The sequence below is a fragment of the Lissotriton helveticus genome, chromosome 7 (genome assembly GCF_964261635.1).
Source record: "Lissotriton helveticus chromosome 7, aLisHel1.1, whole genome shotgun sequence".
In the NCBI taxonomy this organism is placed as follows: Eukaryota; Metazoa; Chordata; class Amphibia; order Caudata; family Salamandridae; genus Lissotriton; species Lissotriton helveticus.
In genome coordinates this window covers 1113681496-1113708007 of record NC_136068.1, presented here as the reverse complement: position 1 = coordinate 1113708007, position 26512 = coordinate 1113681496, and the positions used below count along the sequence as shown (strand labels likewise).

The window sequence follows — 26512 nt, the reverse complement described above, 5'->3', positions numbered from 1 at the left end:
TTTCTTTTCTTCTCACCCCTTAATCGTGGCCCCATCGCCTTCCTCCTACTCCTTCAAAATGTCCAATACATAGGCAATTAAAAAGGACCAGGGGGAGAAGGTGCCACATTTGGTTTTGTCTAGGGGGCTCCCTGGGTAAAGCCAATCTCTGTTGATGATATGTAGAGTGCATGCATTTGTTGTGCTCCCCACTTCTAGCCCACCCTGTGGCACTCTACAAAACACAGATGCATGCTGAGCACGACTGGTTGAAAGTCTAGCAGTCCTGATGTTGTGTTAGACCCTCCAGCCCCAGGGAAGGGAGTAACACAGGCCCCTACAGCCCCCGCGGGGGTGAGCCGCAGGGGGCCCCCTCAGCACAGTACTCAGGCCTGAGAGCTCCATATTAAATACGGAGTGGGGGCCACTTCATGTACCTAGAAGGCGGGCCCCTTCAACTTTTGTTACTCCAGTGGCCCCATGTGATGTCACCAGATGGAATGTGGAAGGAGAAGGCAGGCACACACACACAGCGCTTGCACAAGCTGTCCATGCAAAGAGATCACACACATCACCCCCTGCTGCCCTCTATTTTGGCTCTACCAGCGCCCAGGAGGGATAGCTCCCAGCTGCCAGTCACCCGCTTCATCAATCAAACCATAGCTAGAGCATTTTAGCACCTTCAACTGTTTATCCTCTAACATCACTGGAATTATCCTCAATCTGTCTTAAAGCGCTTAATTATACTCATATTTAATAATGTCATTTTTTATTCCGCATATTAGAATGACCGTTAGCCCATTGCATGTGTGAGTCAAACCAGAGCGCGCTTGTGGGATGAGCAACCAAACACACCACGTCGCACAACCCTATTTTATTTTCAGATCTAGACAATACTGCTCCCCATGTCCGAGCTGCTGTGAAATGATGAAAGCCCTGGACTGGTAAATTGGTTTCACGACACTGTGACCCCCGCGACAAAAAATGCGCGAACCCCCGAGTTAAGGAATGAAGAGTAATACGTTACCACTAGAAAACATGAGTTCTGTCCAGGAGGCAATCTCTCCCTAAGCTGTCAATGCCTTAACCTGCATAACCCATTAAAGCCCCCTGGAGGTGTGTGGGCTTCAAGCATGCCCGTTCCTTGGTAGTGGGGGCATGCATGCTTTTCTACATTCTACCTGCTCGGATGTGAACATTTCTAATCAAAATTCAGAGCAAATGCATGTGTTTTATCTTGCATAGTGCGCCACGGGAAGGCAACAATCTTGGCGCTGCTCAGCGACAGTGTGAAAGAGGTGTACCTGAAGGCTCAGGCAATTTGAAGAAGGTGGGATATCAAGGATTTTACGATTCGGAGGATATTTGTTTTTTGAGAAACACCATTGGACAAAGAGCCTGCAAAGCTTTGATGACTGTGTATAGTAAGGACACACTCCTTTGGACTGCAGCTGGAATGTTGGTGCTACAAAGCCCTCCGCTGGCTACACATATGTGGATCCTGCAGCAGAGATTACAGAGCGCTTTCATAGAGATGCACTCGTGAGTCGAACACAAAAGCTTGTGTTTGAATCTTTAGTAGAATGGGAGATTGGCAAGATGCTTGTGGTTGAACTTCATCAGGCCCATCGCAAGGCGGCAGCCAATGTTTCAGTGGCCTGCAAGCCTTCAATCATTTTGTGAAGGTTTTTTTGAAACCTATGCTAAGCTGTGTGGAAAACATCTCAGGGTTACAACTTTTTTACTCTACATTTGAATGAAAATTAGATGTTTGATGACAATTTATAACACAAAATGTAAACCTGCAGAAAACACAACTGCATAGGTCACTGTGCACAGAAAGAAACTCTGAAAATGGTGAACATACAGAAAGGGTCAGCATACAGTTTCTTCTAGGGTGGGTTTTATTACTTTGCACATTATCTTGCTAAATTTGATGGAAATAATCATGCAATGTGCAGAAAACATTAGCATGGGTTAAGATGAAGTTACACCAAGAAACATAGCAAATTTAGTAAAGGGCAAAAATCTGTAACATAACAAAATCCTGCAAACAACCAAAAAACGCGCAAGTCCATAACTGAATCTTCATAAGGTCCTTTCACTACACCTGAGAACAAGATAGAGAAACAGAAAAAAAGAGTCTAAATATTTCAGGGAACTAGGGAAGTCTTGTGATATCCCACCCACAAGACATGCAAGTTATTTGTATAACCTCAGGCACGGCTGGCAGGCCCACAATATTGAAGCAAGGCATATTTTCTGTCCCAGTTTAACCCTGCCCCAAAGATCCAAAGGTGCAACAAATAATCTAGACTGCAGATGCCATCAACACGTCCCATAGCCAGAAAAAAGTCAGACTGAGCGACCGAACGTTCCCCAGGAGATCAGGCATGTCCAGGTGAAGAAAGAGCTGCTGGACCATACATTTCATAGGACTAGGACGCTCGTCAAATTACTGCCTGGTGGATAATTAGCCAACATCCTTGGATCCAAAGAGAGTTTTTGAAGAACAGAATATTTATATTTTTGAGAGCACAGGCAGACTATCTGTCAGTAAATAAAGGTCTCAGATAACTTGAGTACTGGGAACTATTTTAAAATGTGAGCATACATCTGGGTTTAGTAAAAGATGGTGGGCTTGATGGATTTCAGGATAGACAATATTTTGGTTTAGTTGACTACTGTGAATGAGGAGGGCTCCTCCACACCTGAAGGGCACTGGGGCACAAGAATATCCAGGGACTGCATGAGTTGCAGAGGACCGTGATTTGTCAGGCAGTGGAGCGTGGGACCCACATTTGTTGCCTGTCTTCTTTTGTTAGAACAAATTAAATCAAGCTTATTGCTTGAGAATCAAGGAAGGAATAGAAGAAGCTGGTGATGGGCCTAAAGACAGCCTTAGCGGTTTCGTAGCCTTGTGTAATAAAACAAAGTGTAAATAAAAACTGCATACGTAGAGGGGATTAGGGTCGGTCATCTTCATCTTTCAAATTTTCTCACCTCCTCCAAATATGTTAAGTACAGGTGACGCTTCAATCTATGCTAAGGAATTGGACTTACATCAAACCTCTAGCCCCCTAGTTAATACACAATTTGGAAGTTTTTCTCCTTTCACCAAGGAAAAAAATGATCAGTCTCATTAATCTCAACAAAGCTGGGTATTCATCGGATCCTTGCCCACCTCAGGTTCTTAATCAGGTAGCTAGTTCAGTCGCCGGTCTGCTTGTGGAACTATTGAATGAAATACTGACCACAGGACAATTTCTGAATATATAGAAAGAGGCATCCACCCTTCCATTGGTGAAAAAACCCACCTTGGATCCAAAGAAGATGGAAAGCTAAAGGCCTATATCCCGCCTACCTTTCCCTGCTAAGATACCAGAGAAAGCAATGAATGAGGAGATGCTAGCTTTTCTGGATGCTAACCTTCTGTTTGATTATTCACAGTACGGCTTCAGAGCAAATCATTGCACTGAATCGGCCTTGGTAGCAGCCTCAGAGGAATTAAGAATGGTTATCAACAAGGGTGGCAAAGCTGCATTGATTCTATTGGATTTATCTGCCACTTTTGATACGGTTCACCATTCACTTCCCATAAAGCGGCTCCATTTGCTAGGCTTCAGAAACTCAGCATTGACCTTGTTGAGCTTATTTCTGAGTAACAGACAACAGCGGGTGGAGATGGGGGATGCAAGTTCCTAACCTTTCTCCCTACCCTGTGGTGTTCCCCTGGGTCTTCCCTCAGCCCCACGCTGTTCAATATCTATGTTAGCCCCCTTATTAACCTCAATCACAGCAATGACTTAGCAATGTTCTCCTACACTGATGACATTCAGATGGTAGTGTATTTCATCAGACGTAAACAAGGTGGCAAGGAACTTCTGCAACTGTATGTCTCAAGTTGCAATTTGGATGCAAAATAATTGTCTGCAACTGAATTCTGAAAAAACTGAGGTGCTGCTTTTAAAAAAAAAGACCACTTTCTGGAATGAGTTATGGTGGCCGTCGATCTTAGGCACATTACAAGTCCCAGTCTAGAAAGTAAGAAATCTAGGAGTCATTTTTGACACACAATTATCCTTTTCTGAGCAAATAAATTCAATCACTTCTTCAGGCTTTTTAGTGTTGAAGGTCTTGAAAAAAATATTTCTGTTTATTCCCTTTGACTTTCAAAAAACAGTGTTAAGAGGTCTCATTTCCTCGAAGCTGGGTTACTGTAAAGCCCTGTATTTAGGCGCTCATAAATATGTGGGAAAGAAACTACAGTCATTACAAAATACAGCGGCAATACTGCTGTTGAAAATCCCCACGTTTACACCAGTATCCCAGTTATTGCAGTTTCTCCACTGGCTTCAAGTGAGAACAAGCATTTACAATGCAATGGTCTCGGCATTGTTCAAGTTAGTGCTATTGGCATTGCTCTTTGCGAATGCATAGGGGTCAGTGGGGTTGTGCTGTGTCAGGGGGATACGATGTGTGGTGTAGATGTGATCTTGCTGTCGGTATGTGGTGACGTGACTGAGAATAAAATGGTTGCAGTCGTGAGGTGGTTATAAGAATGAGATGTGGCTGTATAGAGGGGTGAGCTGTGCTCATGGACATGTGATGTAGCTGTGGGGCTTTGGCACGGATGTAGGGACTGTTGGCATCAGGTACTGGAGCCTGATGATGTGTTAAGGTCTGTGGGGACGTGCTGGGCGTAGGCGTGTGTCTGCGCTCGTGATATCGGGTAGGAGGCTCTGTTAATGTATCAAGGCTAAGGGACTGTGGTGTGCACTCGGCTCTGTGAGTTGTGTGGAGAGCTCTGTTGCCCACTCTGGCGACGGGTATGCTGCTGTGTAAGTGTGCTATCGGGTGTCTGTGGCGGAGCGTTGAAGTGCGTGATGCGGCTGTGACGGGGATCTGTATGCTGCGGTTCTGCTGTAGTGTGAGGGAGTTCTGGAGACGTCTTTGCGCTTGGAGATGTTGCCGAACTTGAGCGAAGATGTGTGGGCTGTAGGCAGCAAAGATGACAAACGACATTGAAAAAAAAAAAACAGTGGTGCTACAGCAACAGGAAGCAGGGGTCCAGTTAGGAAAGCTGTTATCAGCACCGCGCGCCTCTCTGCAGACTACCCCTGCATTCCAGAGAGGCGCGCGACGCGATCCGGTATGCCATGCAGCTGTGGAGACAAGACCTGACAGCGCGCACAACGTTATCCTATGGGAAAACGCTGCGCGCGGCCAGGTTTTGTCTCCCTTTGGCGTTCTCAGACTGCTGAGACGCCTACTATAGTTCTCTGGCGAGAACGCGCTTTTCAAGCGCATTATAGCCGAGACCTAAAAAGGATTGTCCTTAAGGTCCTTCATCGGACTGGTCCAAAGTATTTTCAGGAACGTTTCTCCTGGTACACGCCGAGCAGGAATCTTAGATCTAGCTCTTCATGAACCGTCATCATTCCTAGATCAAACAAAGCAATATAGGGAGGTGGAGAATTTTCCATTTGTGAAGCAAAATGGTGGAACTCACTGCCTCCTACCCTAAATCATCAACCTTCCCTGATGCAATTTAGGAAGAAGCTAAAGACTTGGCTGTTTACCGAAGCCGTGGAATTAAACTGCCCCTCCTCCCCCTCCTCTGGGTGAGGGAGGTTGGGGGTGCGACCGAGCTCTTTGCCGGGCCGATTTTTGGCTGATTTTGTTACAGGGCCGATTTTGCAGCTATGCTCCAAAAACGGCCCTGTAACAAAAACTGGCCCCAGGAGCCCAAAACTGGCCCCCACCCTTGCGGCGCACCGGGGGATTTCCCGGTGCCCGCAACGGCCAGTCCGGCCCTGCTGACGTCCCTTACTGGACACCAATAAGACCACCATGTGATTTAAAAATTACATCAAAATTGTCAAAAGCATATAGATAACAAAATACCATACATCACTTGCCCAATATCAATTGCTTAAGTTAGTATTATATCAATTACATAAAATTATATGTGCGCTTTAAATGACAATTATTACTTAAACTACTATTTTATAATTCACAAATATTGCATTACTGTAAAGGCAGAATGTGTATGACAAAAAAAACAATTTATAGACGACTAACTAGTAGATGCGACAATTGTTTTTATCAGACATCTATTTTTGTTTTTATTATTTTTCAAAATGCATTACTTTCTAATGTTTGGCGTGATTAGAAAAATGTTACAGTACTTAAATGTGACATTAAAACAAACCACAACAGGCTGTCTTAAAAAAAAAAAAATACATTAGGCATGAAGCACTATTATTATATCTTGAAAAATTATGAACCAGAATGATGTGCAGCGCTAATAGCTTTTTTTATGCAGCGATGATCCATAAAATGAGATTTCAATACCTGCTTAGAAATGAAGTGAGAGGAACAGATGCTGGAAGAGGCTGTTAATAACATATACACTCTCACTTCTTCCTACAATTCAAGACTCGGATTTTCAAAGTCTACCTCTTCAAATGCAGCCAAATTCTCTGAGCTCAGACCTGAGCCGAGAATACACTCGCTTTGTCTCCCTTACTCCATGTACACGTCACTTTGTCTCTGTGACCCTCTCAGACACTCCTTCGCCTGCCCCATGGGTGGAAACTACCATTTGTGTATACATTACTCAATTAATTTGATGCCTGTCCAGAGGGAATAGCCTTGAAACCTCCATCTCGTATTTGTATGCAAAACAGAACTGCCTTTTGGCCGGTCAACTGTTTACTGAAGTCTCAAGTAAAATTAAATAATATTTTTTGTTTATATTGCAATTTCATTTAGCATGAACTAGACCCAATGGACCTCAGAGCGCTTTATAGAACAATTTCAATCTTCAATTAGCAGTTTTCATTGGGACAGTTCAGCATGAAGTTTCCCTTAAGAACAGTTCCACAACTGCATTAGAGCCGTTTATATAGAACAGTTACATGCTACTAAAAGCAGTTTATATAAGAATATAAGAAAAGTTTTCTCCTTCGAAAAGCAGTTTAGAAAACAAACACACTTGAGAACATCCTTCTGCAAGAGAGTCGATTATACTCAAATTGTTTCAAAAAGGTCAGTAATGCACGGTTCCTTTGCATATAAATGCAGGAGATGCCAGCCCATGTTCAGTTTGTATTTCTTTGTGAGTAAATCCCTCCTCACCAAAGGTGGCCACCTAAAGTTCCCATGGCCAAAAACGAGAGGAAACGAGCTCTGCAATTTGTCCAAAAAGTCCCTTCAATCATGGCACCAAAACGTACTGTTGCTGTGCAGAATGTTCTACTATAGCCTTAGAGCCCGAAGTAGCGGGCTCTACCAGCCATTAATGGCCCGCTCCAGAGTTAAAGGTCCTAGCCTTAACAAGGGGGCAGGTCTTTAATGGCCGGTAGAGCCTGCTACGGATTGCTCTAAGGATATTAGAACAACTTTGTAAAAACTAAGGCCTCTCAGAGTCTGATGGTGTTTTAATCCCCCCCCCCCCGCTGTGAGAGACCTTTGTTCACAACAACAGCTGTGAAATAAAAAAAAAAGTATTGGAATGTTGCTCTCCAGGCTACTATCAGCCATTAGAACTTTGGAATGTGGAGCGCTCCATTGAATTGAATACAATGGAGTGTTCCGGGCTTCTATGGGCCGGTTGAAGCCTGCAGAGCAACATTCCAGAGCTGTTTTTGTTCACAGCTGTGAACAAAGGCCTCTCAAGCCTAAGGAGATTTAAACCCCCTTGGGCTCAGAGAAGCCATTATTTTTAGTAATTAGAACATTTTGCCCTCTAGGTGTAGAATGTTCTAATAGCCATAGAGCCCTCCTAGTGGGATCTACTGGCCATTAAAGGTCCGTTCCATTGTTAAAGGCCCTCACCTTCGGCTCGGGCATTCAACGCTGGAGCGGGCCTTTAATGGCCGGTAGAGGCTGCTAGGTCGGGCTCTAAGGCTATATTAGAAGCCCGGAGCACTCCATTGTCTTCAAAGGAGCTCTCAACATTCCAGTGTTCTAATAATAATCTGTGCTGGACTGAGACAGAAAATAGATTTGGACACCAAAATAAAAGTGGCTTCTATTTGTGAATTATATACCTAAAAAAACAAGCAGTCCATGCTTGCAAATTGTAGCAGTATTAAACTTGTAAAGACAGACTGTATAAGTGTTTAGCAAGGATTTGCCCTGGCTGCAGGCAACATTTGTTTGAAATGCACGGAAATCCCTATTTAAAACTGGTCCAGAAGTCCATAAACAAGGCCCACGAACAGCCAAAAGACCGGCCACACTATTTCTTGTCAGACTGGCCCATTGAGCAGTCGCTGCCGGCATGACTCATGGGTGGGAGGCGGGGGGTCACCCGGGGTGGGTGTGGGGGCGTTAATTTTATAACAATTACCTTTGCCTCTGGTCCCGGACACCCGCATTGCGTCTCCTGCTCTCTCTCTGCTCACAGGAAGAAGAAGCAGGCAGCCTCCCTCGCCTCCCATAAGCCAATCACAATGCTGCAATGGCAGTGTTGTGATTGGCTAGGATGCAGTCTTTACAGACGTCAATGGGGAGGCCGTTTTCTCCATGCAGGCTGCGCAGTAGCCTACATGGAGAAAATGGAGAGTGCTATGACTGGTTTGGTTGTCCCTGAGGCCGACCAAACAGTCAGCACCCATAGTGCCAATATCGGCGCGCCCACCATCCCTCCAAATACACGAACCCCATCAAAATAATTGGACAAGACAACTTGTTGTTGGGAAAACGTAGTCGCAGGTTTATTAGCATATCATTGCTAAGACATGGTGGGTTAACTTACAGATGATCTAAGGCAAGCCGCCCCTCGCAGCTTGCCACCTGATAGGCCAAGTAGCCCGCGGCCTTGGCCATGCGGTGCTTAGCGGTTGATGGTGAGAGGGTAGCCCCTCACCTGTCCGGTGAACCATTGGTCCACCCTCTAGCCCACGCCCCCCCCCTACGAGGGGCGGAGCGTTCAAGCAACCCCCGGTTGTCCAGGTAACCAACCGCCCGTAGGATAACGGGGCGCCGTCGCACCCCCAGGGTCCACCGCACGGATCTCCCAGGGATAATAGGCCTCAGCACCCTTTGTGCTTCTGCATAGGGTACTCCCAAGTACCTTTCGCCTCTGGATCATCATGTAACTCCTCCTGCAACACAAATAACAATTCATTAAATCCTAACCCCCCCTTGCCACCTGAGATGTAGGGTAAGCGGCAGGGAGGGCAACATCGAGGGCAGCAAACAAAAGAGACTGCTCAGGGGCGTGGAGGAGACATAAATACCTTGTCCCCCCACGCCCCCAATAAATAGCGATGACGTCATGGCCCAGGCAGCGGCCTCCGGCCACTGGACCCCTGAGGGCTGGTGCGCCGGCTTTCCTGTGGCACTACGGTGCCCGCCCTCTTATGAGGGTCACCTGCGGCTCCGTGTCGGGCGGCCTGCATAGTGCCAATATCGGCGCGCCCACCATCCCTCCAAATACACGAACCCCATCAAAATAATTGGACAAGACAACTTGTTGTTGGGAAAACGTAGTCGCAGGTTTATTAGCATATCATTGCTAAGACATGGTGGGTTAACTTACAGATGATCCAAGGCAAGCCGCCCCTCGCAGCTTGCCACCTGATAGGCCAAGTAGCCCGCGGCCTTGGCCATGCGGTGCTTAGCGGTTGATGGTGAGAGGGTAGCCCCTCACCTGTCCGGTGAACCATTGGTCCACCCTCTAGCCCACGCCCCCCCCCTACGAGGGGCGGAGCGTTCAAGCAACCCCCGGTTGTCCAGGTAACCAACCGCCCGTAGGATAACGGGGCGCCGTCGCACCCCCAGGGTCCACCGCACGGATCTCCCAGGGATAATAGGCCTCAGCACCCTTTGTGCTTCTGCATAGGGTACTCCCAAGTACCTTTCGCCTCTGGATCATCATGTAACTCCTCCACAGCCCTGGATGTGGCGACCGTCACAGGCAGGGCCCCCCACCATATCTACCTCCTATATGCAGCCTGAAGAGCTTAGTGCCTCCTGAATGTCCAGAAGAAATAAGTCCATGCCTACGTCGGACAGGTGGACGCCTTTTTCGTCTAGGCAACCAGGGGCTTTGGCATGGAGTTCCCCGTGTCTAATAAAACCAAAGCCCATCAGGTCAGCGAATTTACGCATAGCGCAGTTTACTTTTCTTCGCGCCCCTTCCACTGCTTGCACAGAGCGAGCACCTAACCAACACCGGCGTGGTGTGATTTCCGACCACCAAAGATCACAAGGACCCAATAAGTTGTTGATTTTGATGATGTTTACTTTCATGTCCCTTAAGACAAATCTTTTCCCTAGGCAAGGTAGGTCATTCCCTCCCACGTGCAGGATGAGCACGTCTGGGGGCTGAGCGTTCCCTTGTAATTCACGTGTTAGCAAACCAAGCACCCCGCTCCATTGTAAACCAGTGACTCCATGCCAAAGAAACCGAGTTCTGCTAAACCCATGCTTCCACTTTCTCTTTTCTGCCCACTGGGCCAACCTGGAAACCCATTCGTGTCCCAGCACCCCGACCGTTGTTCCTGGTAAATAAAGAGAATTTTTGTATGTAACTATTTATTAAACACACACCAAATCAAATCTCAGCCCAAGATATTCACGCATGGCGCAGCAAACCTCCTGCGAGCCAGCTGCCTTACTGGTCCATCAGGGCAAAATGCCACTGGAGCTCGGGATAAGAAATCAGACCACAGAGCTCATCTGTCACTAACGTGTGGGCAATTCCCCTAGTGTTCTTCTTCTAAAGTGGCTGCTAGCCCCAGAGCTCAGACAAATTACCAATACTTCTCCAAAGCTGCACGGCGACACAGCCTGGTGTCACAACAAGGTGGAGGGGAAAGAGTCCTGACAACCTCCATGACGGGCCAACAAGTGCAGGCACCCTGCTTGCTGACCCAGTGACCGGACACAGTAGACCCGGTGCCTGCTAACCACCCAGCAACACCAAGGGAGTTTGGCTTGTGGCCCACCTGCAGAAGGCCCGATCTCTGCCCAAAATATTTACCCATGGCGCAGCAAACCTCGTGCGAGCCAGCTGCCTCACTGTCCCAGACAGGTCATCATGCCACTGGAGCTCGGGATAAGAATCAGACCACAGAGCTCATCCGACACCAACACGTGGCCAATTGCCCCTTGTCTTCTTCCTCTAACGTGCATGCTAGCCCCAGAGCCCAGACAAATTAACAATACTTATCCGAAGCTCCCCGGCGACACAGCCTGGTGGAGGGAAAGAGGGTGTGTTGCGTGTGGATAGGTACTGAAAACCTCCATGAAGGGCCAACTAGAGCAGTCTACCCTGCTAGCTGACCCTATGACCGGACCCAGAATCCCGTTCCCTGTTAACCACCCGCGTGAGTCTAGATGCATACACCAGAACGGTGTCGGGCTATCATGTTTTGTGTCACCTGCTTCACTAAGATCCCTTTGGGGGCTCCGGCGGGACCCATATGTGTCCCTGCAAATACTGCGTCCTGCACTAGGCCCCTAATGCCCCTCTCCGTCCCATGAGGACATTTGACAGCCCGATGCCCCCTCGCAGCTTATGTTAATGGCATAGGGCCCCGCACCCCCAGTCAGAGTGTGTGACCCGCATTACTTGAAGGTGACCAGAAAAGAGAGTGGCTGGTCCGGTCCTGTTAAGGCCTGTAACTGGCCGTTCACACCTAGTAGTGACTGTCGTGCCATGGGAAGAGTGACATGAGCACGGGTGTCCCAGAGTACCAGCCCGGTAGGAGGGGGAACTACCAGAATGCAACCTGACCCTGACTTCGGCAGTGGGAACGCCATTGAGTCAAAAAGACTGACAAGACAGATCCCGAGGATCAATTCTTTGTCCCCGCCTGCCCCCCCCACATAATACCTTAGTTGAGCAGCCCACCGCTGGACGCAAGCCTCTCCATCAAGCGTATGAGGCCAGTGAGAGATTCGCGCAGGCCACATCCCTTATAACACTGTGTAGGGAATCCCTTCGTGGTAGACGCATGCCATGGCGCCCCCTGTGCCTGGCCTAAGTTGTACCCTATGAAGCTTAACAAGCAGCCTATACAACCGTATATGCATCCTGTGGAAATCAGGGAACTAAAACGTCCTCCTCTTACTACCTGGTAAGTGAACGCTGCCAACGGAAGCCCGACTATCTTACCAGAATAACCACTAAATTGATGCTGTCTGGTTTAAAAGCTTACCCAAGCACCTAGCCAAGGGCCCTCCCTGCGAGTCAACCCCTGATGAGGGACTTAGACTGGGGAAATTCCTGTCCCTTGCGGACCCTTCACCAACGGACAGCTAAAGCAATCGCCTACCTGGGCTACCCAGCTTGTTCGGGCAAAAAGTGCTGAGAAGTGCTTGGTGATAGGCCGCTAAGACAACGCCTCCCCATCCTTACGTGGAAATGGAGCGATAACATACAATCCCGGCCGTCTCATAGCAGAGTCAAACTAAGCCACAGTAATAGCTTTCTTGCAGCAAAACAAGAAAAGTCGCCCCCTCCATAGCTACCTAGGTGTCAACTGCTATGTGTGACCTTTCCATCAATACAGTGCACTAAGAGTGACATCAAAGGACAAGATTAACACTTTCGTGCCAGCCATGGAACATGAAGCTGATTCCGACCCAAATCAGTAAATACACCAAATGACTAACCAAAGACTCTAAAATGTCAAGGATAAGGCTGCATATGTCAGAAATTCCCGTGCAAGACGTATGCCTGTGTGAAACAATGACGTATATACGCTACTTTGGGAGTCAAAGTGCCAGTCAATGCTGCTTGGTCGCACAAGAATAGCGGCCACCATGGAACTTCCTTGCATGGTCCCGCACGAACTAGCCACCCTTAATGAGGCTACCCGGGATCAACCGCTATGTGTGACCTGTCCAAGGTACAGAGCACAAAGAATGACATTAGTTCTTCCCCTGCAGTTTGCATGACGACTGTTATACCTGTCCCCTCTGGGGCCTACAAGTAAAACCTAGCCAAAACCATTGCAGGCCTACCTGCCAAGACACAACCCAACTGGCAGACGCGTGCCAAAAAGTGTCAAACTAATCTGTGGATGGGAAATTAAACAAACCGATATTACCGATATAACCGTAACAAATTACGATAAGCACTCCTACCATCCCTATCAAGAGGAGGCATGCACGTTGCCTGCTAGAAACATGTGTATGAGACAATTTGTCCCAATAATACATGTACCTACCTTTCCTACATGTTATAAAGGCAAGCCCCATAGACTAACGGTGAAAGATTTTACCCTGCCACATTTCTAGGCTTCCTGGTGCATCCTGTCGAAAGCACTACAGTATTTTGCTTTCCAGGGAGCTGGAACAAAATAGCATGTTACAAGGAACCGAAATGTGTATAGTGGCTCCGCACCCTAGAGGGACTCCAAACTAGGATAAAGGACTACTCTGGAAGACAAAACTCTCTAGGTCAATCGGGCCACATTCCTGCTGTTCCACGAACAATCAAGTTCAACACTCCACAACTCGCAACTTTATCGCTGTGTTACACGAGATAAGGGCAACCTGTCAACGTATCCAAACGCCACTAATAATTAGAACCTTACCCTTAAGCGTCACCATCCTAGCACCGGGACGAGCAACACTCTCAGGCAACTCAGCAGCTTCCCTCCCACTTTGCCTGCTGGTTAAAGGCTCAAAACACTGGAAGCTAATAGCTAGGTACCCTGGGTGACCCCTGCTAGCCCTCCTTGCGAGGGGTGGTCCTCATGGACTCCTTTTCGTGCACCATATTGTAGCTGTGCCCTTAGAAGACCTTTGTCGTGCTGCAGTCACCTAATGAGTCTGGCCCTGCGCCAGCAGCTCGCTTCGGCTTTGGACCAGAACAAAATCACCGAGATCCTCCTCAGAGATCGCATACAGTATGTGACCAACACGCCTTATTCCAGTTACCGCAAGCAAGACTATAGCCTCCAAATAAAATCGGGAGTCACAGCCATTAATCAGAACAAGGTCGGGCACAATCCAAATCTACTGATGCCCAACTGCTAATTACAGCCCTGACACATGCACGCGTGCAATTCAGTTTGTTCCGTGCCCAAGTAGCTAGGGACGGCTTCGTCAGCAGGCCACATAATTCTAATGCAACTAGAAACCAGCGAAGTCTTCACACAATGCAATAGATCGGAACCACTTAGTTTACGACACATGCCCTCTTAGGCACCACAACGGGCCAAGCTGAGGTTTGTACAGAGTATCCCAACTTCCAGGGAAAGCACCCACCAACCAATCCACTGCGCCGATCTCCTACACATGCACCTGACCCGCCTGCCATATCCTGGTACTCTACCTGTTCTGCACTATCTAGTGCCTGGAAAACCAGTAAAATAAAGACTGCATGAGAGAGAACATGCAAATGACACGCGAGTGGCCATTGGCAAGTGGGCACAAGTTCTGAAGAAAATTGCTCCCAGTACATCCAAATGATGTGCCTGCACATAGGGGGGGGGAGTGGTGCACTTAGTGCCGCTGCACCTAGGGGGCGCTACACAGAACACGCCTGACCCCGTAGTCTCCTGCTGCGGTTAGCTCCACTAGGATCACTAAGCTCCAGCATGGGAAGCGGATGACACGTTCGCAAGCCATGGGAAAGTGCCACTTGGTGATACCGCAACCCCCTCGAGGAAAGGGGCTTACTCCTCCCAGTGCAAAAAACAACACTGTACAATATAAGGAAAAGGTAGAAAAGGGAGTGCACACCGCTACGTGTTAGGCCATCCTAGCGTTCTCCTCATGCCCCTATAAAAGCCACTTGCGATATCTACGAAGGATTACTACCACTGTCATGGCGCCATACTGTAACCACTTGTGCTACTACCTGCGTGAAACAATTAAGTGAAATGCAACCAGCTGTGAAGCGTGCAAACATAACTTTACTTAAGCGCAGGCCAGAGTGCCCCCCCTTGTTACTTCTAAGACATTGGAGCCGTGCAAACAAGGACTTGTAAACCTGTATAGCATGGGACTGCTTTGACTAGGCAGCAAACAAAAGAGACTGCTCAGGGGCGTGGAGGAGACATAAATACCTTGTCCCCCCACGCCCCCAATAAATAGCGATGACGTCATGGCCCAGGCAGCGGCCTCCGGCCACTGGACCCCTGAGGGCTGGTGCGCCGGCTTTCCTGTGGCACTACGGTGCCCGCCCTCTTATGAGGGTCACCTGAGGCTCCGTGTCGGGCGGCCTGCATAACATTGGGCAAGCCACTCCTCCCCGCCCCGCCCACCCTCAACCAGGCATACCCTTCTTCTGCTGTCTGCAGAAACGTTAAATGGTATTTATACAATTTTACGTTTCTGCTTCTCACACTGCGAGAAAGCAGTGGGGCGACGCTCCGAGGCCACGTGGTGGAGCCGTCTCTGTCATCGAGCACTGCCTGATTGCCTTAAAGGCTAGTCCGACCCTGCAAATAATTAAGCATTATTGCAGTCTGCTCAGGGCACTAACAGTGGCTAACGCAATCTGAACACAGTGTTAACTGCCCGTCCAACAACCAAGCCGAAGGTAAGGGTTCAAAGTGAGGTAAATATCTCTTAATTTGTGACAGGAGGTTGCCAATAAAACTAACACAGTGCCCCTAATCCAGCGACAGAAAATAGGTCTCTTTCCCCATCTACTTCATGTCCCTGCTTCTTTCTCTCACGGAATTTAGAATGCTTTACAATGCAGGAACAATCAATAGTACAACTGTTCTCATTGGACCGGCCAGCACTACACGGAGCCAATGACAATGCAGTAAGAACGTAGATAGAGGACACCAGGAGAAAACACAAGGATAAATAGAGAGCATCCCAAAGAACGAAACGCAGGCAGAAATAAGCAATGACAGACGAGGGTCAGGTTCAAACGAGATGCAAAAATTAAGTTAAACCATGACACAGCAACAGTAACTTTCCGATTGATTGTTTGAGCCTGACAGGTCGTTGGCTGCAGGAAGGCCAGATAAAAAAAAAAAAAGCTACAATAACTGAATTTAGTATGTACTAGAGAATTGATGGGACTTGTTGAAGAAACAAATCACAAACAATTGAGAAATTCCAGTAGTCTTGCCAGTGCGTGACCGTGTCAAATATTATTAGTGCTTTAAAAACAGCGAGGTACATTCTAGGCTGCCATCTGAATAGACAAAGTAAAGGAATACATTGAAGAAGGACATAAAAGCACAATTGGGCCCTCATTCAGAGAGCCCGGGAATACCGTATGGTAAAAGTGCCTTCATAGACGATTGCACCATACGTCTTTTCCCTCTGGCTGTTTTACCTCTCAATTCTGCAGGTCGAAAGAGGGCTCAAATATGCTATATCTTCCCCACGTGCATTTCTTCCACCTAAAGCTTGCAGGAGTATGTCTGGGCAAAAATTACAGATCAGTGCGAATTTTGGACAAAACTCGGGTGATCGAATTTGGTGCAAATACCATACACATCCCATTTCACAAACTCGATGGACTTTGCTACACTAGTTGTGCTTAATTGGCGTTGACGTGTGGCAATGCCCTGGCAGGAGAATGGCTGGGCACTGCCATGCTCCCCAGGCCACCATGTAAGGTCACCAGGTGGGACTAGTACCTGGGAGTTCTTCACTATCGTGGTTTGTGTGTATGGTAGTGTGGGAGGAATTCTGGGATATCACAATGGCTGGGGGACGTCGCCATGGCAAGGGGCCCCAGGGACCTTTGTAATCCCCAGGGTTACCTTCCCTACAGTTTACGAACTCCTCATTACCAAATCTGTTAGGTTCCTTTGCTGGTATCACACTTGTGTACACCAATGGACTCCCAAGGATTCCTTTTCGGTGGGGATGCTCGCAGAACCCACCAAAGGCAATATTTAATACTAATATGGTCCCTTGGGCCAAGGAGAAAGGGTAGATATCTTCCTATTTTAAAGGGTAGGAACCCCCCCGGGTTCTCTTGTACACTGGGAGTGGAAGACCAGGGCATCCAACAGCTTCTGGCTCATACCAACGCCATACTATCATCCTTTCTTTTTATCAGGATATGAACAACATTCCATAAATGGGGTTTGGAGGGCTCCTGTCATTGGCAGAGGTCTTGCACCTGGTGCCTATAAGGCAGTTGGCAGTATGTTAGCAAGATATATATAGGGGCTAATTTAGTCATGGAAAAAGATTGCTAATTTTTAAGATCATCTATATAGAAAATTATAATTTGACCCAATACATAATTTTGCTGCAACAAAAATCATGAACAGGCATTGGAGAGAAAGACCTACCTGGATAATGTGTTAAGGAGATTTCTGGAGGGATTCGTCAAAAACCTCCTGTAAATTATGTGCTTATCACTCCCAATGAAGGCATCAAAAACAGAGGGATATCTTGGGGCTGTGTATTAATCCTGGTAACTCTAGGGTGATGCCGTTGGGTAGGACAGTCGCCTGCCAACCAGAAGTACGACCAACTATAGACCTCCCTTGGGCCGCTGAAGGGGAAAGATATCTGGGGATACGCCTGGCTTCTTCTGAGGACACCTTTTATGCAGCCAATATGGGATGTGTCCTTGAAGGGCTACGGGGCTCAGTACGTTTCTGGGCTGATTTACCCCTATCACTTATGGGGTGTATAGCAATTGTTAAAATGATTATTCTCCCACGGTGTCTATATCTCTTACAATACTCTTTTTATGTAATACTGAGATTGTGTTTTATCACCCTGGACACCCTCATTGGCACACTCTTGAGGGGTAAAAGCGAAGAAGAGTCCGACTAGAAACATTACAAAGAACATGGGAGGGAAGTGGTTTAGAAGTCTCACGGTTGGACATGAACTATATGGAGTCTCAATTACAATATGCGGTTAACTGGTTAGATGACGAAGATAACTGGGAGAAAAATCTGTTGGCCGGAACATATGGGGGAGAGTAGCTGACTGCATTATTAATGATGGGATCTTCAGTCCCTGATAGGTATCCCTATATAATACGACATGTGGAAACTGTATGGGAGCAGGCATTCCGAAGGATAGTCCGACATGCCCCGTATGCACCAGACATGCCTTTATGGGCGGTTCGTCCATTTGCAGCAATAGCGGATTCTATGTCCATTAGTTGCTGGAGGGAGGGGGGCTGTCTATTGATGGGGGATCTATATAAGAATGGCCGCTTCATGACCCGTGAAGAGGTGCAAACGGACTTTGACCTAGGTCTGGGCCAATTTTTCCAATATGCCAAAATATTGGGGGTCGCTCGAGAGCTCTGGCAGACTTTTCTGGATGAGCCACCCGTTACTAGTATCCTTAAAACTATGCTAGAAATAGTCCGGGTGTGGGGGGAGGGGCAATTGATATCGTTCTTATATAGAACCTTAAGGGATGATTTTCCAAGAGTGTCACTGCGCTTTCAGCAGAAATGGGATGATGCACTGGAAGAGCCCCTGACGGAGACAGAATGGCGGAAGATACATGGGGTGGTTTGTAAAGTTAGCATAAATGCTCATTTTAAATTACTCAACTACAATGTCATACACCAGGTAGATCTAAACCCACGTACGTTATGTTAGGCTGGACTGTCACGCGGCATATTAGGACGGTGTTACTGGGCCTACTGCCAACTCCCAAAAAAAAATAATTAAGCAGGCGTTTTGTAAATCTGGGTCTAGTGTTAGCCAAAAGATGGGTGGTGATTGCCTGGATGCAACCAAGACCCCCGAAACATTCAGACTGGGTACGAGATATAAATGAGTGGGCAACAGCAAAGTTGGTCCGGATGCAATTTGTAAGAAACGACGAGAAAGCAGATGACGATAGATTAGCCAGGGCGTCAATGATTTCGGAACTACAGGAAGATCAGAGCCACATCACACAATACTCTCAAGATAGGGGTGATACTCATGGGGGTAACTCCGGTGGGAACCCGGACAGACACACCCCAAAGTCTGAATAACAGATACACCATACTGAACTAATGGTAGTCACAAACAAAGACTGAATTGGTATGGATCAGAAGGAAGGGGGTGAGGTTATTGGGTATTGTTTAATTTATGCTAATGTTATATTGGATTTTATGGAATGTTACAGACACTACTGCTGGGAATGCACATCGTCTGGGGATACCAGTGGAATGCCACTTGTGGTCCGACAGCGCTTTTGTATAAATGCTGATTCCAAAACATGTGTCTTGTAACATGCAATGTACATATTGTGCAGAATGTACTGTGTTTATGGTTGAAAATGCTAATAAAATATACTAAAAAACCAAAAAATCAAATAACAGAGGGATGCGGAAGACATTGGTAGGGCGATCACATTGTTCACAATTTAATTGATTTACATTGTTTTTCTCCCCTTATCCTATTTTCAGAAATGTACTGAATACTCGTTTTGTTACTGATCAACTTGAGCTTGTTCCCAGAGTTGGCAATCACACATACACACGTGAAAAGATTAGGGATTGTGGAAACTTGGGAATTGTGGAAGCCAGGTCATATGTGCCTAATAAACCATTAAGTACAATAGGGACTGTGTGATATAAAGGAATTGTTCAGACGTGTCAAAGTATGCTGAGCATCATTACACACACTGGGCAGTTCTCTATACATATCACATTTGGTTACTGGGGACAGTACATGATTTGGCTTTGTGCTGGCTGGCCTATCCTACTCTAAGGGTCCAATTACGAGTCAGTCAGCCTTTGCACGGCAGTGGCGGTCCAGCTACCGCTGCACCGGTGGTCCGACCGCCCCATTGTTATTTCGATGATCAGATCGTCCTGGGACCACCGCTGCTGCCAGGGAACCGCCGTTCCCTGTGGGTGGCACAGCGGTCCTGAGGCAGCAATATGCTTGGTGGAATCGCTTGGCCCCACTAAGCATATTACGAGTTTCCTCTGTCATGCAGGAACTTTGTGTGGCATTCCCATTGGGGTGCCTCTTTAAAAGGCGACCTTTTTCAAAGGCACTGCCGCCTTTGAAAGAGACACTTCAGCGGGAACTGCCACGCCACCCAACCCGCCAAACCACTTTTAAGTTGTAATTTGGCAGGCGGCGGCAACTCTTGGTGCGGGGGCGTGGCAGTGGTGTGCCACCCGCCCTGCCAAAATCATAATTGGGCCCTAAATGTCCAAGGAACTACATGCGGACTGTGGAATGTATGCCCTGATAGGCTTTGGGGGTCTTCGCGTTACTATGCAATGATATTTGACACCACTTAAGGCCATTAGTAATGGAATCTGGAACAGTTATGGCTAACACCATCTAATGCTTCATTTTAGCTGTACTGTATGCTTGATGTGAATTTAAAAAAAAAACCATTCCTTTGCAAAAGTTTACACCCCAGTCTAAACAATAGGTTTTAAAAAATATTAGTAAAATGTGTTTTACATTATATCCCACTGCATCCCAAAAGTTAGTCTTTGACTTCTCGTGTGCAGTTGCCACAGGAGTGTTTAAAGGGCTGTGGAGTCCCGAATGGTACTTGTAGTCCTACTGTCTAGATTCTCACAGCTGTAGGGAGAATATGCTGTCTCACCTTTGAAACGTCTAGGAGCTATGTATAACAGGCAGTTGAGATATACCTTAACATCAAGAGTGCTATAAGTTACTGTTTTTGTAGTAAGAGGTCACTCACATGCCACCTGTACTTCCGTCTTCCTTTGCAGCAAGGCTCCCATGCGATTGCGGACAATGCAGCGATAGAAGCCAGCATGGGTGCGGTCCAATGAGGTGATCATGTACCTGCAGGCAGAAAAGGAAAAGTGCCCATGAATAGACGCAGAACATAATTACAATGCTATATGATTGGTCAGTGATGGTCATGTGGCCGTATTGTGGAAAACTTTGCTACATAGGCGGCACAAATGCAGACCAGGGACAGCTTAGTTTGTCATGATGAAATCGCATTGAACTTGTCTGAAGGTATTTTTATCAGTGAAACAAGTGAATAAAAATGGAACCATTACATATATTTATGAGAATGCTGAATTCCAAAATAAATATATAAAATGATTTTTATCAGTGCATTAATCATTGTCTGTATTTTGATGCATCTCAGCCATCAGTTTGTGTTAGAAATTCTTTGAGAACTGCTGTCTGGAGTTCTTATCATAGGAATTTCATGCAATACCCTACAAATCTGCTTCTACTGAACATCCATTTCTTAACTACCTGAAATTGCAATGAAATTAATGTAACTGAAAATGTAGACTTTTCTTCAGAATTTCCAGATTTTTGCACAGAGCAATCAGAGTTTTGAAAAACCGAAATCTAGTATTTTGGGACAAAGATCTACAATATGCCTGCACTGTGGGTTCACACCAACAAGTCTTGAGGAAATTTTGAAGGAGCAAAAATCCCACATTTTTTTTAACTGCATTAATTATATAACACAGTAACCAACCAGTGGCTTCACGGCGCTTGAACTTAAACCAAAGAAACTAATTCACACAAAAAGTGTAAAAGTTTGCAGAAGAGGATGGTTGTCAGTTACAGAGGTAGCTTATGTGTGAGCTTGTTGTGTAGAAAGCCACATTCATACACAGTAAATAAAATAAAAACGTGCCAGGCACAATATTTTTGTTTAGAGGAGGTGGCATGGGCCAACAGGTAATCAGGTCTTTTGACAGCTGTAGCACCACTACCACCTCAATCCTCTGACCACCATGACAGCTGGCTGCCCGTTGGCTGTATGGTGAGCCTAGCTGGTGAGCAGCATGCACACCAGCTCGGACATAAAACAAAATACCTTTCTTATTTCCATTGTGGTCATGGAAACAGAAGAAATGATGCCAATATCTCGAGATGGTCAAGGATCACTGTATTGGCTCTCCGCCTCCTATGTCAATGCCCATTGGAAATAAAAGAAGGACTAACCTACTGCCTCTCACTGCTAAGACAGGAACCGAGCATTAGGTAACAAATATTCTTAGTCCCCTAAATAAAGTACTGTTAGTGCCTTCCAGAAATCATTGGCGCGGACCTACCACTTATTATTGAGAGGTGATATGGCCCAGTGGCTAAACAACTGGTTTCGATTTCTGCCTCTGGCAGTGATTGAACATTGGGTGATTCTTGGCAAATTACTTAACCTCCATTTGCCTAAACACTTGTAATGTAATTCAGAGATTTAATAATGTACAATGGGCTTGCACTTACTAACAATAAGACATATTACTTACAGTAACCTTTTGGCGATGCTGCATCCCCCTCTGACCTACATGATGACAGTATTTGTCTGTCATCTGGCCAGTAAGTTTCCTTATGGAATGGGTGGATGCCCATGGGACCTGGGAGGGGAACTGCTTGCATAGTCAGGTGCCAGTGTAGAGACCTTCGCAAGGCAGTGGTCAGGCTTAGAGGAACAGTACCTCTGTTTACAGGTGCACCCTGGTCTGTGGGACCCACGTGCAATCTCACCTTTGATAATGCCAGGTCATCCCTGCATCATCAGTGAAAACAAAACTCTTTAAAGCGGCACATATTTTTCACGTGTGCAACGGGAGCTCCACGTGAGCCCAACACCGGAGACTGAAGGCAAAGTGAGGACTCTGACTGCGACATGGGGTATGCAGAAGGTGTCGAGTCGGCAGTGCTCAACTTGAGCCGGTGGTTTCCAGTGCATGGCACCAGCACTTACTTGTCATCACTGGCTCTAGTGAAAGTCCACCACATAGTGGCGCTGTCTGAGAAGTGCACAGCTGTGTTTAGTGAGTCAAATGGCATTGAAAATGAATAATACCAGCCTCGCATGCCATTATTATAGCTTTGGGGGCCTGAAATAGTCTGAATTGTCACACTTGTAGGAGTGCGATGATTAGGTTTTATGTTGGAACTGAGAGAGCGCAAACTGATTTAAATATATGAGTACATCACACTTACCTATAGTAAGCACAAGTCATGATGAGAAATGCCATGAGTGCTAATAGTATCTGAAATTATATTCTAAATGTATAGCTAATATAGAGATTTAAGTAGAAGTGGAACTAATACAGAAAGGTGTGACATTATATGATTTTATTAGACGTGATTATTTTGAATCTATGTCGTGTAGCTGTTAACATATAAGATGGTATGTGGATAAGAGCAGAACGTGGTAGGCCTCAGGGCCAGAGCTGGAGGGAAAGGGAAGGTGTTTCTTTTCACGACACAGATTGTTTAACGTTTTTGGTCATTGCATTAATGGGCCATGATTTATAGTAATGTTTTCTAAATAATAGAATAAGAGTTTTAACATGCTTTAATTAAATGAAGAAGTTGAATGCTATAATCATAATGTGAAATATTGTAGGCCTGAAATGTTTTAGCATTGATTTACACGTACATGTCTGGGCTGAGAAATGTTGCAAGCCTTTTTAGAAGTCTATGAGAGTTGGGTTCTTGGCGGCAGATATCTGTCTGCAACAGGAAAGGGGGGATCCAATTATAAGTGAATGAATAGAGGTCTGTTCAGTAGACGGCCCAGACATGGAGGAGGGTTTTGGAATGTTTAAGGGGTATCAGCGGGCCGGAGAAGAGTCTGAGAAGCAAGGTCAACTCTAACGCATGAGGCCCAAGACAAAGCATCATGGAAAAAGCCTGAAGTTGCACCACGTGAGAGGCGTTTCGCAAGGGGCGTCTCAAATGTTGTTGACTGTTTTGTATTAGGGACAGCACCCCTGGGTGGAGTTAGAGCAGAGACCTGAGGACCCCTAAGAGAGCGGATGGGTAGGCAGTGAGGGGTCATGACTGGAGAACTTTAGGTTTTCACCAAGAGACTTAGAGTGGGTGACTTCCCTTGGGGGTCATTCACTGCTGACACCTTTGTTAGGTTGGGATTTGGTTAAGTAGGGATACCATCTAGAACAGGGTAGGGACGCCTAACCTGTGTTTGTTTTCCTCCAATCTAAATGAAGGAGCGATATGCGTCGATGCTTATAGCTTTACTATTTTTAGAACTTGTGTTAGTGATTTCTGTTGCTCGTCTGAGGGCTTTTCGAGAGCACATGTATGTAATTGGACCTGTGTATCTCGTGAATCTCATTCTGAGATGCTTGTATTTGCAGCTCATTATATCTTTACAATAAACTTTTGAAACCTAGAAGTTGTCCGTGATCTTTAAGAGTAGAGTCCTTTATTGGGTGAACTAACTTGCAGATAGGTGTACTGTTTTCTTCCAAGACAGGCAACAAAGGTTCAGTCGACCAGATCGAGGTTTGGATCAATAGATATAAGGTATCGATCAAAATCTCGCCCTTTCAGTTGGTAGCTATAGAGGATGGTTGCCTTCTTGAGGACGGTGACCTAGGCCAGGTTAGCTTACCCCAAGGCCCCTAGAAAACGATGATCGGAAGAACAGCCCGCCGAAGAAGATCCGGATGACGTGAGACAGAAAAAGCAGCAGTATCGGTCGAGAGTGAGTATAAAGGGTTATGCGTGTTAGATTGCGGTGTTTTGTATTGTATCTATGTTGTAATGTCTGGCGGAGTTGAATGTCTGTAGAGTGACTGTGGAACAGGTTGTGAGCGCGCGCAACCGGTGGAAATCTTAAGTTCAAGGAGAGCTTAAGTGGTTCGGGTGTATCGGACACCCAGAGTAATTGTCAACTAGAGTGAAGGGGGTCATGAGGTACCATTGATCACCCGAGAGACCGAGATAGGGGGAACGTAAGAGTGAGTGCGTGAGTAACGGACGCTGGTCGGAAGTTACTGTGTGTGTAAGCAACCTATCAGAGAGACGATAGACATCTCGTCAGTTGTGTTGACAATTACAGATAGACTGTGGACGTACAGTCGAGAGAAGTGACCGCTTGGTCGGAAGTAGTCATTTTTCGGTGTATGAATGGGACGCATGCATAACCGGGAGACGAGTTGAGAAAGGAGGGGTGCTGCTGCGAAGCGGAGAAAAGAGACGTCAGGTGGTGTCGCGCAGTGATTGGCTGACCGGAGAAAGACCGCGCTGTGATAGGCCAGCTAGCGAACACGTCACACAGGGTCGCGACGTGATTGGCCGACAGGAGAAAAACCGCGCTGTGATAGGCCAAGCTAGCAAAGCCGCGACAGGATTGGTGGAGTGTCATCAGGAAGTAAACAGAGTAGCGAGGCTGGATTTTGTGCGCATAATTATGAAGTGTTTTAAATGGTTGAAAGCGCTGTTTAAGAAAGAGAAGCGGGGATCGTATGAAGGGGAAGAAGCCCCGCCGGAGGGTACGCCAGCTCGTTACATGGCAGTAAACGTTGGGTTGCATACGATCCTTTGGATATCAGAGTGGAGTAAGATTACTGAAGGAAATGAGGAACTGACGTTCCCGAAGTACGGGACGTTCAGATTAGAGGTGTTACATCGATTGAAATCAGTCATGACCTCAAAGAGACCCTTGCCTAGACCAACCCAGTTCGAAGCCCTTGATGCATGGCTTAGGGCAGCGCATGAAAGGAATATGAACAGACGACAAGAAAGGGTGAAACGCTCGGTAAGGGCAGTGCAGGATGCCAGGTGGGATGCGGATGCTAAAAGATGGAGAGTGCATAATTTGGAAATAAATAAACTGTACCCAGTATTAGAGGCGCCAGTAAATAAAAGTCCCCTGGAAGAAGATGATGAGAGCGAAACAGAGGACAGCTTGATAAACAGATTACTGACAGACAGGCCACCCCCGTATAATAGAGCAGGGGGAGAGGTCGAGAATACGGAAGGAGCAAAGGGGGGCAATGCAGGAGAGCATAGACCGCTTCCCAGTTCAGAGTGGGATCCTGAGCCAAAGAAAGAGTTGCTCCAGCCTAGTCAGGTGCAGCAGGTGGTCGGTAGGTTTGTGGTACAAAGAGCGCCGGAAACGGAAAGTGCCACATCCTACCCATTACCAGATGCACTACAGGTACCTGTTACCATAGGTCCTATAATATCGATATATGACCAAGAGAGAGCAAGAGGGGAAGAACGGGTACGGAAAGACAGAGAAAGAGCAGAGAAGGCTAGGAGGAACGATACCACTAATTCCCCAAGTCAGATGCCGATACCCAGAGAGTGGAGTACACCGATGCACACAGCAGGGGACCCGGGAGGAGATCCTGGGGGCCCTAGATGGCCAATGGATCTGAGGGGATCTGGACGAAAATCCTTCCAAGAGCTAAATGAGTACATGAAGCAGTGGGACGAGGCAGTGAAGGCTCAAAAGTGCATCAATGCTGCAGAAGCAGAAAGGGAAAGTCAGGACAGCAGAGCACGGACTCACTGCGGGGCTGGGGAGAGTAGCCCGGAGTGGGACTGTAGAGGGAGTAGGGGAGTCACCCATTGGGCCCGGAATGGAGGTAGAACAGACCTGGAAAACGGGGGCCCCGGGAGTGGAGGGGTGGCGTGCCCAATACTCAGTGAAGGGGAGAGGAGAGCACAAGAATACAGAAACAGCTTTAAATGTCCACACTGTGTGCCCGGCACCAGAGAACTGAATGGGAGTTGTGAGAGGTCGCACCATAGTCCCTGTGATGACAGAAATGAGCGCAGCCCAGGGAATATGGGGAACCAGGAAGGATCGTATCGGATACTGAGCGATACGAGGCAAAGGGAGTGTAGCGACCAGAGGGAAAATAACAGAGAGATGT

The 26512-nt window shown here is 46.9% G+C and overlaps 1 protein-coding gene across 1 annotated transcript in view; it reads right to left on the bottom strand.

Moving 5' to 3' along the window:
- SDK2 (sidekick cell adhesion molecule 2) overlaps positions 1-26512 on the bottom strand; it is a 702247-nt gene that overhangs the window by 456797 nt on the left and 218938 nt on the right. The window contains exon 3 of the mRNA XM_078654263.1: positions 20572-20678. Coding sequence (XP_078510389.1) covers positions 20572-20678 — 107 coding nt within the window. The remainder of the gene's footprint in view (positions 1-20571; positions 20679-26512) is intronic.